General features: G+C 50.5%; 5 protein-coding genes across 5 annotated transcripts; 3 read left to right on the top strand and 2 right to left on the bottom strand.

Annotated features, from left to right (window-relative positions):
• Positions 1-438: 438 nt before the first annotated feature.
• On the top strand, positions 439-2045 carry IAR55_002356 (uncharacterized protein; the record flags this gene model as incomplete). Its single annotated transcript, XM_066945470.1, has 7 exons — positions 439-534; positions 595-693; positions 752-843; positions 900-1156; positions 1225-1331; positions 1389-1570; positions 1637-2045. The coding sequence occupies 7 exons, from the start codon at positions 439-441 to the stop codon at positions 2043-2045; spliced, it is 1242 nt and encodes a 413-aa protein (XP_066804159.1).
• A 480-nt stretch (positions 2046-2525) lies between these two features.
• On the top strand, positions 2526-5531 carry IAR55_002355 (uncharacterized protein; the record flags this gene model as incomplete). Its single annotated transcript, XM_066945469.1, has 10 exons — positions 2526-2658; positions 2771-2861; positions 2959-3046; positions 3134-3314; positions 3388-3532; positions 3590-3648; positions 3713-3805; positions 3867-3955; positions 4011-4803; positions 4858-5531. 10 exons carry the CDS (start codon positions 2526-2528, stop codon positions 5529-5531), a joined length of 2346 nt encoding a protein of 781 aa, XP_066804158.1.
• A 179-nt stretch (positions 5532-5710) lies between these two features.
• Positions 5711-8510, bottom strand: IAR55_002354 (uncharacterized protein; the record flags this gene model as incomplete). The annotated part of the gene is made up of 8 exons (XM_066945468.1): positions 5711-6232; positions 6333-6584; positions 6688-6845; positions 6892-7204; positions 7276-7420; positions 7481-8017; positions 8096-8311; positions 8434-8510. The coding sequence occupies 8 exons, from the start codon at positions 8508-8510 to the stop codon at positions 5711-5713; spliced, it is 2220 nt and encodes a 739-aa protein (XP_066804157.1).
• Positions 8511-8789: 279 nt separating this feature from the next.
• On the top strand, positions 8790-10018 carry IAR55_002353 (uncharacterized protein; the record flags this gene model as incomplete). The annotated part of the gene is made up of 4 exons (XM_066945467.1): positions 8790-9020; positions 9188-9572; positions 9673-9802; positions 9865-10018. 4 exons carry the CDS (start codon positions 8790-8792, stop codon positions 10016-10018), a joined length of 900 nt encoding a protein of 299 aa, XP_066804156.1.
• Positions 10019-10141: 123 nt separating this feature from the next.
• IAR55_002352 (uncharacterized protein) lies at positions 10142-11726 on the bottom strand (the record flags this gene model as incomplete). The annotated part of the gene is made up of 4 exons (XM_066945466.1): positions 10142-10681; positions 10733-11021; positions 11098-11318; positions 11400-11726. The coding sequence occupies 4 exons, from the start codon at positions 11724-11726 to the stop codon at positions 10142-10144; spliced, it is 1377 nt and encodes a 458-aa protein (XP_066804155.1).
• Positions 11727-12011: the final 285 nt, after the last annotated feature.

The raw sequence follows: 12011 nt of genomic DNA, 5'->3' as shown, positions 1-12011 counted from the left end.
GAGAGTTGGGTAGGGAATCGAACTTTTGTGTCCTGGAATGATATCATTAGTATCTCTCTTGTCGGGGTGGTCGAGTAGGATCACGAAGGGAGAAGAGGAGAAACACAGAAGGTAGGGGTCTACTCACTCCGTTCAAATTGTTCGAGGGTATAAGTACAAACGAGGAAGTTGAGATAGAATTTTGAGCGAGGGGAAGCGTCCGTTCAGACGCTGCTCGGCGTTATGGATTGGCATGACGTGGCATTTACTCGCTTGTCCTTCTGCCGTTATCACCGCATCGCGTGCACGGTCCAAGCGCGTGGCGTGGTCGCTCGGGTCAAATCAGATTCCGACCGGAACTCAACAACAACATCCGGATCCCATCTCAACAAGCATTCCTCTCACAAGTCATTCCAGCTACTTGGCGACCGACGTACTCATAGCCTCGCGAGTGACGAGATGTCTCCTACTGTCAGACCTCGATATGATTCCACGAAGAGCCAAAGCTCAAGCATAGCTCCTTCAGCATGGGGTGACAGACCACCTTCCCCGACCGTGAGTGACTTCTCATCCTCGAGGGGCCATTGCTACCTGTACTGATGTCGGCTTGTACAGTTCTCAACCACGACGAGCGGATCCAAAGTGAACCTGCCGGAGAACCATGCGCTGATAACGAGGAAAGATCTGCGACAATCCATTGCCTGCTTCGAGGATGTAAGCTGTGCAATTGTTCTTCGTGACAGAAATTGAGCTGACGAGATAGTATGAGCAGCTGATGGCTGCTGCTAAAGCATATCGCAATGCCCTGTTGGCGATGTCATCGGCGACTGCAGCATTGGCCACAGCCATGGAAGCTTGCTCTCGGTATGTTGACAGTACGTCTACACAGGATAAGAGCTGACTACGTATGTACTATCAAGGGTGAAAGGTTGTCGTTCTGCCAATTCGGCCTTAGCCGGTGCATCAGGACTACAATATCTCATCTCGAATCACGAACAACTCCTGGCAGATACAGTGTATCGTCAATTCGAAATCCCACTCCTGGAGGCGCTGGACGAATACAAGTTGGTGACAGCGGATCGCTTGGCGAGTTACGAGAAATCATTGCATGAGCAAAGTCAACGGATAAGAAAGACCGAGTCGGAGAACCTCAAGGGCGGGAGAAGACGGAAAAGAGGTGAGAAGAATCGGAAGACGTACATGTGAGCATGTGTGACGTGGCTGAACTTCAGAGACCCTTTTCAGATTTACAACAGTTCAGACAAGCTCTCGCAGAATTACAGAGACAGGTTGACGAGCTGGATGCTCTGAAGGCGAGCTATCACGAGGAAGTTTTGGAAGGCGAGGACGAGGTAAGCTGCTGTTTGCTTTCTTAGCGGGATTTCTTTCAAGCTTATCAATCTGATCAGGTCTGGGACACAGTTCTTCACAAAGTCGCATTTGTCGTTCGAAGTCAGCTCGACTTCTACGAGAAGATTTCGGGCAAAGCCAGTGATCCCATCTTGGAGCCCTTGGTAATGTCCATACCAGATCCCTTCGACTCGTATGGACCGCCAAAGGAAGAAGGGCAGATCTTCAGTGTGCTTGCTCCGTGAGTGACGGCTCCTTTTCCCACTTTCCACAACATATTGCTGACGTTCTCCATGCTGACTCGCAGCCTCGGATTACTTGACTCTAGTGCACCTCAATCGCCAACGCCAAATCTCACCCGTACACATTCCTCACCATCCAGCTCAACTCCTGGCCGTGCATCGTCACCGGGTAAGATGACATCGTTCCCGACGACTGTGACTGCGCCCGTGGAACCGGAGACAACTGTAGAGTCTGTGATGGGTCGTCATGACGGTTGGCTTGACGGAGAACCCGCCAGCAAAAACGAAAGTGGGCGGGCCAGACGCGAACTGAGCGTGATAGAGGAAAGAGATACGAATTCGATAGCGACAAAGGGCGATGAAGTGGATGGAGATGGAGGCGAGCGAGATGAGACGTCGGATGACCGTCCTACGGTGGATGAAGGTCACTCAACAGGTCCGGAAGCGTCAACAGGGGAGGACGAGCACACCTGAGCTTGAGCTTGGTCTTGGCCGTTATCTATATGTTGTACTGTATGACATGCTACAATGCAGCTAGCGAGCATGTCTTCACGATGCTTTGAACGAGTGCATGACAGAATGGCAGAACATAGCAACGAAGTCGAGTTATCATTTTGAGGAGACGAAAACATCTCCGTAGGTAGCACGCGTGGGTAGCGATTATCTTTCCACTTTGCCACCAATCGTCATCGACCGTGTCTATTGTAACATCGTTCATCTTCCGTTTCCACTAGTTTGATTATCACACACACACCTCCCTCTAAGATCCATAGGGCTGTGGAAGAGGGAGGGTATCTCTATATATATTGCGATTGACAGCGCCCGAGGTTCGACATAGCATTGTGACAACGAGCGCACACAGGACCCATCGTTCCCGTCTCGACTCGGCTACTTCGAGTCCACTCCTTCCTCTCTCGCCTTCAGAGCGACATTACCTTTAGCCGCTTCAACAGGATGTCCCTCCCGAACTTCCCTGACAGTCCCCCTCCCTCTTCCTCGCCTGTACTAATCGAGGTGCCGTCGGCTGGAGCTGGTAACTCATTACCTATCTGGTTACTGGCACTATGCGGTGCTTTCACAGCTGTTGGTGAGTTGATCGTCTCCCCTGTTTGCCGCGTCCCTTGCCCTCAATATATCATCTCGGTACAACGCCTTACGCTATATGACCTGTGTGCTGAGTCGGTATTGTCGCATTACAGCCACCGGCGTCTCCGTCATGTCTATCACCTTGCAATTGAAAAATTATAGGAAACCGACATTACAGAGAGCAGTCGTACGAATCATGCTAATGTGAGTGATCATGCCTTTGCGCTTCACGTACAGTGAAAAGGATCATGTCATCCGCTAGTGTGGGTCAGTCGAGCTGTAGCTGACGAATGACCGGTAGGGTACCCCTCTATGCTATCTCTTCACTGATTGCAATCTTCTCCCTGGAAGCTGCATTCTTCATTGATGCTGTGCGAGATCTATACGAGGTGAGTCGCTGATCCAATGACTCTTGTGCACAGTGGAGACAAACCCTTCCATGCCTTGAACTAGCTAATGGCTGTGTCCCGCTGTAGGCCTTTGTCATCTACACTTTCCTGCAGCTTCTCATCACATACTTGGGGGGAGAGAGATCTCTCCTGATTATTCTACACGGTCGACCTCCTATCCCGCATCCTTTCCCTGTTGGTCTATTCCTACGTCCTATGGATGTAAGCGATCCTTGGGTTTTGCTGAACCTCAAAAGGGGTGTCTTGCGTGAGTACTAGCAGACTGGTGGCCTGGTTATCTCCCAAAAGCATAGATTACAGCTGATCAGATTGCACTACAGAATATGTCCAGGTCAAACCGTTACTTGTCGTTGCTACTATCATAATGAAAGCCACGGGGACATATAGAGAGGGAAATTTCGCTGCAGACTCGGGTTACACGTACATCAGTGTCATCTACAACACAAGTATCTGTCTCAGTTTATAGTAAGTCCGGGTAGCTTAAAGGTAAGTTGCTCAATGACTGACATGAATCCTTGATAGCTGTCTGGCCATGTTCTGGGTAGCTGTCAGCCAGGATCTCAAGCCGTTTAGGCCTGTCCGTACGTACTTAAGACTCACCCCGCAATAAGCAGAGACAGGACTGACGACGAGCCTCGCTTGTAGCCAAATTCTTGTGTGTCAAGGGTATCCTTTTCTTCTCATTCTGGCAGAGTATAGGTATCTCCCTCCTGGTCGCAGTGCATGCCATCAAGAAAGGTTCGTCCAGATAGCGACTCATTTGCGCGCCACTGCATCATATGCTGACAAGCCGATGCAGTTGGACCGTACACCGATGCGGAGCATATGTCCCTTGCTCTCGTCGACTCGTTGATCTGTTTTGAAATGCCTATCTTTGCCATCGCCCATGTAAGTCCTGCGCACCTTCCTCTTGTCGGGTACACCTCTGACGACAGACATATAGCAATATGCCTTCCAAGCGAGCGACTACATCGACGAAAATCTGAACTATGCAGCTCGACTCCCGTTCATTTACGCATTCCGCGACGCCTTTGGATTCAAGGACGTCTGGGAAGACACCAAAGACACGCTCAAAGGTCGCGGAGTGTCATATCAAGCTTACGAACCTGCAGAAGGTGGATTGCATTATGGACTCGGTCGACAAAGGCGTATCAAAGCGGGTTTGCGATATGTCAAGGGCGGAAAAGCGAAATATTGGATGCCAATGCCTGGCGATGAAGCTAGGAACAAGGGAGAGACAGGACCCCTCAGCGCCATCAAGCGTAGAATTGACGAGAGACTCGCCGCCAGAGAAGGATATGCTCCACTTCTACCTCATCAGGCGGATAGAGTGTTCAGCGATGATCCTGATGAGATTGATGAGGATGCGCAATTAGGAGGTGGGGGAGGGTTGTTCGATAGTGATTCGGATGACTCGGATGCTCCTAGTATCGGATTCCATTCCGCGGACGATGAGGAGGATATGATGTACGAGCGAGCGAGGAGGATAGGATACGCAGGATTCCCTAATGTTGATGTCAGTAAGGAGCAGAGAAGGAAACGACAGTGGGAAGAAGAGGAAGGGATCTTGGCCGGCAAATGGAAAAGAGGTGCCTTAAGCAATGATGACGAGGGTTCTAGACCTGGTCTTGGAAGAGGACGAACCAATAGTAGTCTGGTGAGTCAGAGCAAGAAAGGCAATGGAAAAGGCAAGGGAAGAGAGGGGAAGAAGAATCGGAAGGGGGTGTATGGCGCTTGTAAGTTGTGTTGCGATAGGGGGTTTTGACGGTGCTGAAAGTCTTCTACAACAGGGGCAGATCGACCAGCACCGGTGGACGGAAGTGGCGTTTCCACCCCGAACGGGCATCTCATCAATCCATCAGGCGAAGGTGCATGGCTTTACGATGGCGAGCAAGAGCGACCGGTCGAAAATGGGATATTAGGTGAACAGCTGCGCTGGACAAGGAGACAACTGCACAAGGTAATACCCGTGAACCTATCAACATCACCGACACAACCACCCGATCCCGCCAACGACGCATCCCCTTTCGCCCTCGGAGGTGACGATGAAGATGATGATGACGATATCTCTTCTGATCCGGATCCCGATGAACCTGTGACTACGGCAAATGGATATAAACCGTTACCCTCGGACGCAGTGGATCTAGTCACAGAGGATTTAGATGCTGTTGAAGCTGCTCGAACGAGAGAGAGGAGAAAAGGAGAACCGCAGACCAAAGCTCCGGCTCACGTCTATCGGAAAACCGTAGTCGCTACGGACGGTGACACTGCTGTTCCTGTGGCAGATGGCAGATTGAAGGAAGTGGAGAAGGTGTATGGGAGAAGTCCGGAAGACAGAGATCTACGAGGAAATGGGGAGGAAGTCGAGCACGGTGAAGTTGTAGAGGAGATTGAGAGGAGTGTGGCTATCGAACCGCCAAAACATGCGATGAGCGAAGGGATGGACGAGAATCCTTGGGCCTGATCTGGTGATATACATGTCGACCAATGTAGAACTTGTGTCGTTGTATGCAGATGTACGAGATGCTTGCATGGGCTAAGCGCGTTGCTTGAGTTGTTGTTGATGACTATCATTCTTGTCATCGACTGCAACGTGACATAGCATGGTACATTCCATCCACATCGATTCCCATCGGAAGCGCCTCACTCCATATCATCGAACATTCCACCGCCACCTCCCAAACCCCCACTACCACCACCGATCTCTTTCTTCGCTTTCTTGCTCGCTCTTTCGTCCTTCAACTCCTTTTTCATCGCCTTGTATTCCGTCCTCATCTCTTTCTCATCATCATCATCATCATCATCATCATCACGCCTACCTCCTTCTCCGCCTTCTTGGGATTTGAGCATTCTCGCTCTCTTCTCCGCTCTAGCTCTCGCAATAGGACCCAGGTCACCCTTGACCAGAACACCTTGTCCGTCTTTCTCCGATTGCGCCTGAGCCTGTTCCCACTCATACTGCTTCTTCGCGTCCTTCTTACTTCTTCTCTCATCCTTCTTGTCCCGCCTTTCTTTCTGCTCGGACCATGCTTCCCTCATCTCCGCTTTGATCTTTCGCTTCGTTCGAGCTTCAGCGTAGTCGGGTTTGAGCTCAGTGGCTCTTTTGAGAATAGTAGCTAGACGTGCTGCTTCCCGAGTTTTGGATGCGTAAGCATATTTGTCAAACTGATGGCATATTGCGATGATCAGCGCTTGAGACTTTTCATCCGATCGAATAGCATCGCGTCATACGGGTCATAGCCATTGCAGGCGACAATGCACTCACGTCGATATCCGCATCCTCCCAAGGTATTTCATTCTTGAGTTCCACCTCCCCGCCCTCCGCTACGACTTTAGCACGTCGCTTTGCCTCCACCTCCTGTCTTCTCTTCCAGTCTTTGATCTCTGGCATTGCGGGTAGCCGCAAAAGTCCGTACGCAACGCCTAAGGAGTAGAAGTCGAGATCGGCAAGACGGAAGATGAACGACGCTTCGTGCTTCGAGTATGCCCGGTACGATGACACGAATGATTTTGCGCCCTGACAGAAAAAGGATGTAGTCAGCAACCATTTTTTCTTTCTTCAGCAGCCGTGTCGCCATCCGTCATGGGATCCCAGGCAGAGATTGCTATTAAGGACTTACCTTATCTGCCAGTTCTCGGTCGGTTAGAACTATTTTCCGTATATCTCCAAGGAGGTCCAATGCGCCTTGATCAAGAATTGAAGGCGTCTCAGATCCCTCCAAGTCGTCATCAAGATACGGCTGTCTCGTCAATGGTATCTTCCGGACGTTCAAAAAGTCTTTGTACGCGATCAGCAATAGGTCAATTTTCGACCAACCACTCACCGACATAATCCTCCTCCCTTCCCCTCCCTAGTAAGACCACGGCCTTTCCTTTGCGCCCAACCCTCGCAGTCCTCCCAGCTCTATGACTGAATGTCTTGGGATCCGTCGGTGGATCGTACTGAATCACAACGTCTATGTCGGTGAAGTCTACACCACGCGCTGCCACATCTGTACAAAGAAGGACAGAAGGATTGAGATGTGATGAGGGGTGGGTTACGAATGTCGATAAAGCTGTTTCCCGGATTTTGGGCGGGAGATCACCGTGGAGAGAAGTGAGGTGTAACTTGGATAAAGCAGGAAGGCGGGATAGTATCTAGAAAGGTCAAAGTGTGTCAGCAAGAGTCAAACGAAGGCAGAGAGATGAGAAGAGCGAACGCGACTCACTCTGTAGAAGTAATCAACGGCTGCGCAGGTCGAGAAGAAGACGATATACTTCGCCGCTTCATTTCTCTTCGATTCGGCAGACAGAAGTCGAGTCAGTTGCAATGTCTTCTCTGCGTATCTGCAAACCAAAAAGGTATTTTGCAACCTTGACGAAGTATAACATCAGTATCACAGGCCCACGGTTATCAGGCATTGATTGACTTACCCCGTCGGTGTCCTCCTTTCTTTCGGCTCTTCCCCCTTCCTCTTGTCTTTCAGATTGACAACAATCCTGACTGGATTTCTCAAACCTAAACCGATCATATCCTCCACCGCATCAGTCATCGTAGCGGAGAACAAGTGTGTTCTCCTCTGTTTCGGCAGATGTTTCATGATTCTCTCCACATCTCTTCTATGATCCGGACTGGACAGTAATCTATCCGCTTCGTCCAGTACCAGTACGTCCAGTTCCGAAACTCGGACGACTGACATGCCTCGTGGGGAGAGTAGGAAGGACGCAAGACGACCGGGAGTGCCGATGAGGATGTTCGAAGATAGGGAAAGAAAGGTTTCGTAAGGCGTAGGTGTACCGGAGGTGATCAAGCAGGGAAGAGGATAAGCTGCAGGGGAAGGAGGTGGTGGAGGTGAACGAGATGATGAGGCGATCGGTCCGCCGTTCGTGCTTGATTCGTCCTCGGTTTCTGGAGGGATGAGCGAGGCAAGAAAGTAGTGAAAAACTTCATGAATTTGTTGAGCGAGTTCGCTGAGATGACAGATACAGAGCAGATAACAAGGTCAGAGGTGAGGCCTTGGCGGAAGCAGCGCAAAGCAGCTGGCTCACCGAGTAGGAGCCACCACAACAGCTGCCACCTCTCCCTTCTTGTATCTCCGCTCTTTCCTACATATTCTCTCAAGAACGGGGATGACAAATGCGAGTGTTTTCCCAGAACCTGTTACGGCTTCGACAACACAATCTTGGTTCTTGATAGCTCGGGGGATGGTACCGGCTTGCACTGGAGTCATATTGACGAAGCCCTGTTTATTGATCACGTCCATGCTGGGATAATTCAACGTGTTAGCTCAGACGTTTGCAACACACAAGGAGAGAAGACAGCTATGTTGATTCCCCACCTCCTGGACTTCTGAGTGGATGACCTGAAGAGAAAGTGAATCACTCACATCCAAGGTGTCAAAGGTGGATTCAGAGCGGCCCATGATCCTCCAAAAGCAGGAGCAGTACCGACCGGTCTGTCCATCTTGAATATCCGTCTGAGGGCTATCTCCCTACTGGGTCACACTTTCGAGCTGTTACTTGAGCGTGTCCTGCGGATGTGCAAGATCAAGTCAGTTGTAAACATTTGCATCTCAACTTTTGCTTTTGCCACCGTACGGTTTCCGATCACGTGATTGTCATTTCAACCCACTTTCTTCGCTTGAAATCGGAATCGTCTCTCCATATATCATCCACATATACACATCTACTCCGGAATTACTTGTCCATTCATCAGTGTCACACCACACGAAGATCGCCCAAGATGAATCCCCTGCGTTCCACAATCTGCCAAGCGTCAAGCTCCCTCCGGCTAAGCGCGGGTTTGCGCTCCCGGTCGTCTACTCCTGCGACAACACCACTCCGTCGTCGATCACCGATGGTACTTCCTTCCAGTACTGCTGTGTTCAGAAGAGGATATGCGTCACCAACACCGACACCGCCTTCTGGTATGGATGAACAACAAGCGAAAGCGAGGGATCAAGCTGCTGTAGGCGTGGGTTGGGTCCTTGTTCACGAAACTCAGAACAAGCTTGCTGATGTGCATCGACGATAACTCCATCTAATGCTTATTTCCCTCTTGACTCACTCGATAAATACCTGCTACGCTATCTTTCCAATTATCAATGACGATCCTCGACTGTCTTGCGCTTTGGACTGCAGCCATTCACGTGGAAAGCCGCCGCTCTCTTCCTCTTGACGGGTGTCGGGCTCTACATGTATTTCGAATCTGAAAAAGCTGCTGTCCAAGCACGTCGACAAGCCGATCTCGCCTCGAAATCCATCGGCAAACCATCCATCGGCGGTCCCTTCTCCCTACTCAACCAGGACGGGAAAGAATTCACAGAGAAGGACCTGTTGGGTAAATGGACATTGATCTATTTCGGATTCACACACTGTCCGGATATCTGTCCGGAAGAATTGGATAAGATGGGAGAGGCGGTCGAAATGGTTGATGAGGCCGTGGGAAAACCAACGGTGTTGCCCGTCTTCATCAGTGTGGATCCAGCGAGAGATACGTTACCTCAACTGAAGAAGTACATCCAGGGTGAGTTACCAACCATATCTCGACAAGTATGGAAGTTCGTGCGAAGGGAAGAACCCCTCGGAGCCGCATCAAAGTCGAGGCTGATCACACCTGTCCACAGAGTTCCACCCGAGAATGCAGGGCCTCGTTGGCGATTACGACGCCGTCAAGAAGACATGCAAGATGTACAGAGTATACTTCTCCACACCGCCAGACGCAACCGCCGCCGATGATTACCTTGTCGATCACAGGCAAGTCCATCCTCCCGTCAATGTTCTCTACGAACTCCGGCTGACATAGCAACCTCCCTTAGTATCTTCTTCTACCTCATGGACCCATTAGGACAGTTCGTCGACGCTTTCGGCAAAGCCACCACAGCGGAGACTGTCGCTGAAAAGGTGCTTGAGGCAAAGGGTAAATGGGAAGCAGCAGGTGGAAACAAGGCTGCTGGGGTTCCTGAACAGTAGACAAGGCGGGATTGAGAAGGTTTACTATACACACACATACATTCAAATCACAAACGATACTGCATAGCATGATTATATGACTCGATGTCACCTCCTCTTCTCGACTCTCATCGTACACCACGATCACGATGAACGTGCCTTCTTCGACTTGTAAAACTCGCTATTGTCGAAAGGTCGCAATCTTTCTCTATCGATGTTGTCGCCGAAATCTTTCGTTCGGACTGTATAGTCTGGTCCACTTGGCGGAAAAGATTGTCGAGGGCGTTTGTTTGGCTTGGCACTTGATGAAGCGGGAGCTGCGGCAGATCTAGGTTGTTGTGTAGCTATGCCAGACTCTGCCCTAGTTGGAGTGAAAGCGGTTGTTTTTCGCCGATCTTGTGATCCCGCCGTAGTGGACAGTCGAGCAGGCGGTTCGGCCTCCGAGCTGACATTGCCAGCCGCACCGTTAGGCTCCTGTTGTGCATGAACATGGCTCTCGTGGCTTCGACGAGTGTCGGTGATGAATCCGGGTCGAGGCGACAACAGTGCAGGATGATCGCGCAAACGGGAAGGACCCGCGACAGGTAGAGACGAACGGTAACGATGAGAAGAGGAGAGTGTAGCGAGGTAGGGCAACGCTGCCCCATTATGTGCATTAGAGGATGTAGATGGACCAAAGGTGTGCTACAAGAACCGGAGTTAGTCAGTTTACAACTGCACCGCTAATCCACTTACTCGTCTATTACTATCCGCGCGCAAGCCTTCCCCTTTTGCTCCAACAATCATGTAAGCGGTGTCAATACCCTCTTCCTCTCCTTCCACCTCTTCCTCCTTTTCTTCTTCCTCTTCCTCCTTCACTTCTGTATCTTCTTGATTTTCGAATACGTTTCGCATCTGCTCCACGTCCCTCACGACCTTTTCTGCCTCCTTGATGAGATTATGCACCAACGTATCCCGTTTTCGCTGACCTCTACCTTTCTGTCCAGAGTAGAATGTCTCGAACGGGAGGGAACATTCACCTCTGCTGTTTAAGGGATAGCAGTTTTCAGTACTATCATTTACAGATATCTGATTGATGATGAAGCATGTAAGTAACTCACGCCAGGGATTCCTGAGCACGATCATACCACCCAAGTACAGTCTGACGGTAAAGCCCAAGTATTTCGGCTTGAGAAGATGTCATACAGCTTATGAATAGTGGAACTGGTGTTGAGGCGATGGATGATTGAGCGAGGTCAGGCAGATACGTGTCGATAACATTTCGTACGTCGTGAGCCGTTTTGGGCGTTAGAGTGGGTGATGAGAGCAGGAATGCGAAATACTTCCCATCACCAACATTCGATATCAGTTGTTGCACTCTGTCACTTTAGATCGTCCGGAACGTGCTGTCCAGACCACTCACGTATTTCCTGAACTCCAACGAGAATCCAAACATCATATCGTCCCCGTCTCTCTTCCCAATATTTCCTATGATCTGTCCATCATATTCATTCAACGTCCCCCTTCTAACCTGTTCGATCGGATCATAGCCTGCCGCATCGAGCTCTTGCAGCATCTCTTCCTGGATCATGACTGCACGATGGGCTTCCGATCTCAGCTGTCGAGACAAGATCTGGAAATGGGCGTATATCTCGAGGGCGGACTGTAAGCGAGGAAAGATAGGAGAAGGGAGAAGATGAGCTCGAAGTGCCTCGAGAAGAAGAGCGGGGGACGCTTGAGCTTGGACCATCGTGTGAGCCAGAGCGAGTGTGCTGTTCGATCACATCCAAGCCGCTGAACGACCCTACACGAGGGGAAGAGTGAATGGATAGATAGATGGGTGTCGTAGTCCAAGGAGGAAAACTGATTGTTCACCTGTGAAATGAGGATGTTGTCGACGCGACTCGCAACGTTGACGAGGACGAGCGAACTCGAAAAGTGGAGGTCGAAGCGTCATACGGAAATCTAGCTTTTCAGTATCAAACCAGACCAAATCTTGCATCGCAGACTGCGTCACGCCTTATCCGCTTCGGAC

The sequence above is a fragment of the Kwoniella newhampshirensis genome, chromosome 4, assembly GCF_039105145.1.
Source record: "Kwoniella newhampshirensis strain CBS 13917 chromosome 4, whole genome shotgun sequence".
Taxonomy (NCBI): Eukaryota; Fungi; Basidiomycota; class Tremellomycetes; order Tremellales; family Cryptococcaceae; genus Kwoniella; species Kwoniella newhampshirensis.
This window is presented reverse-complemented; position numbering and strand designations above follow the sequence as displayed.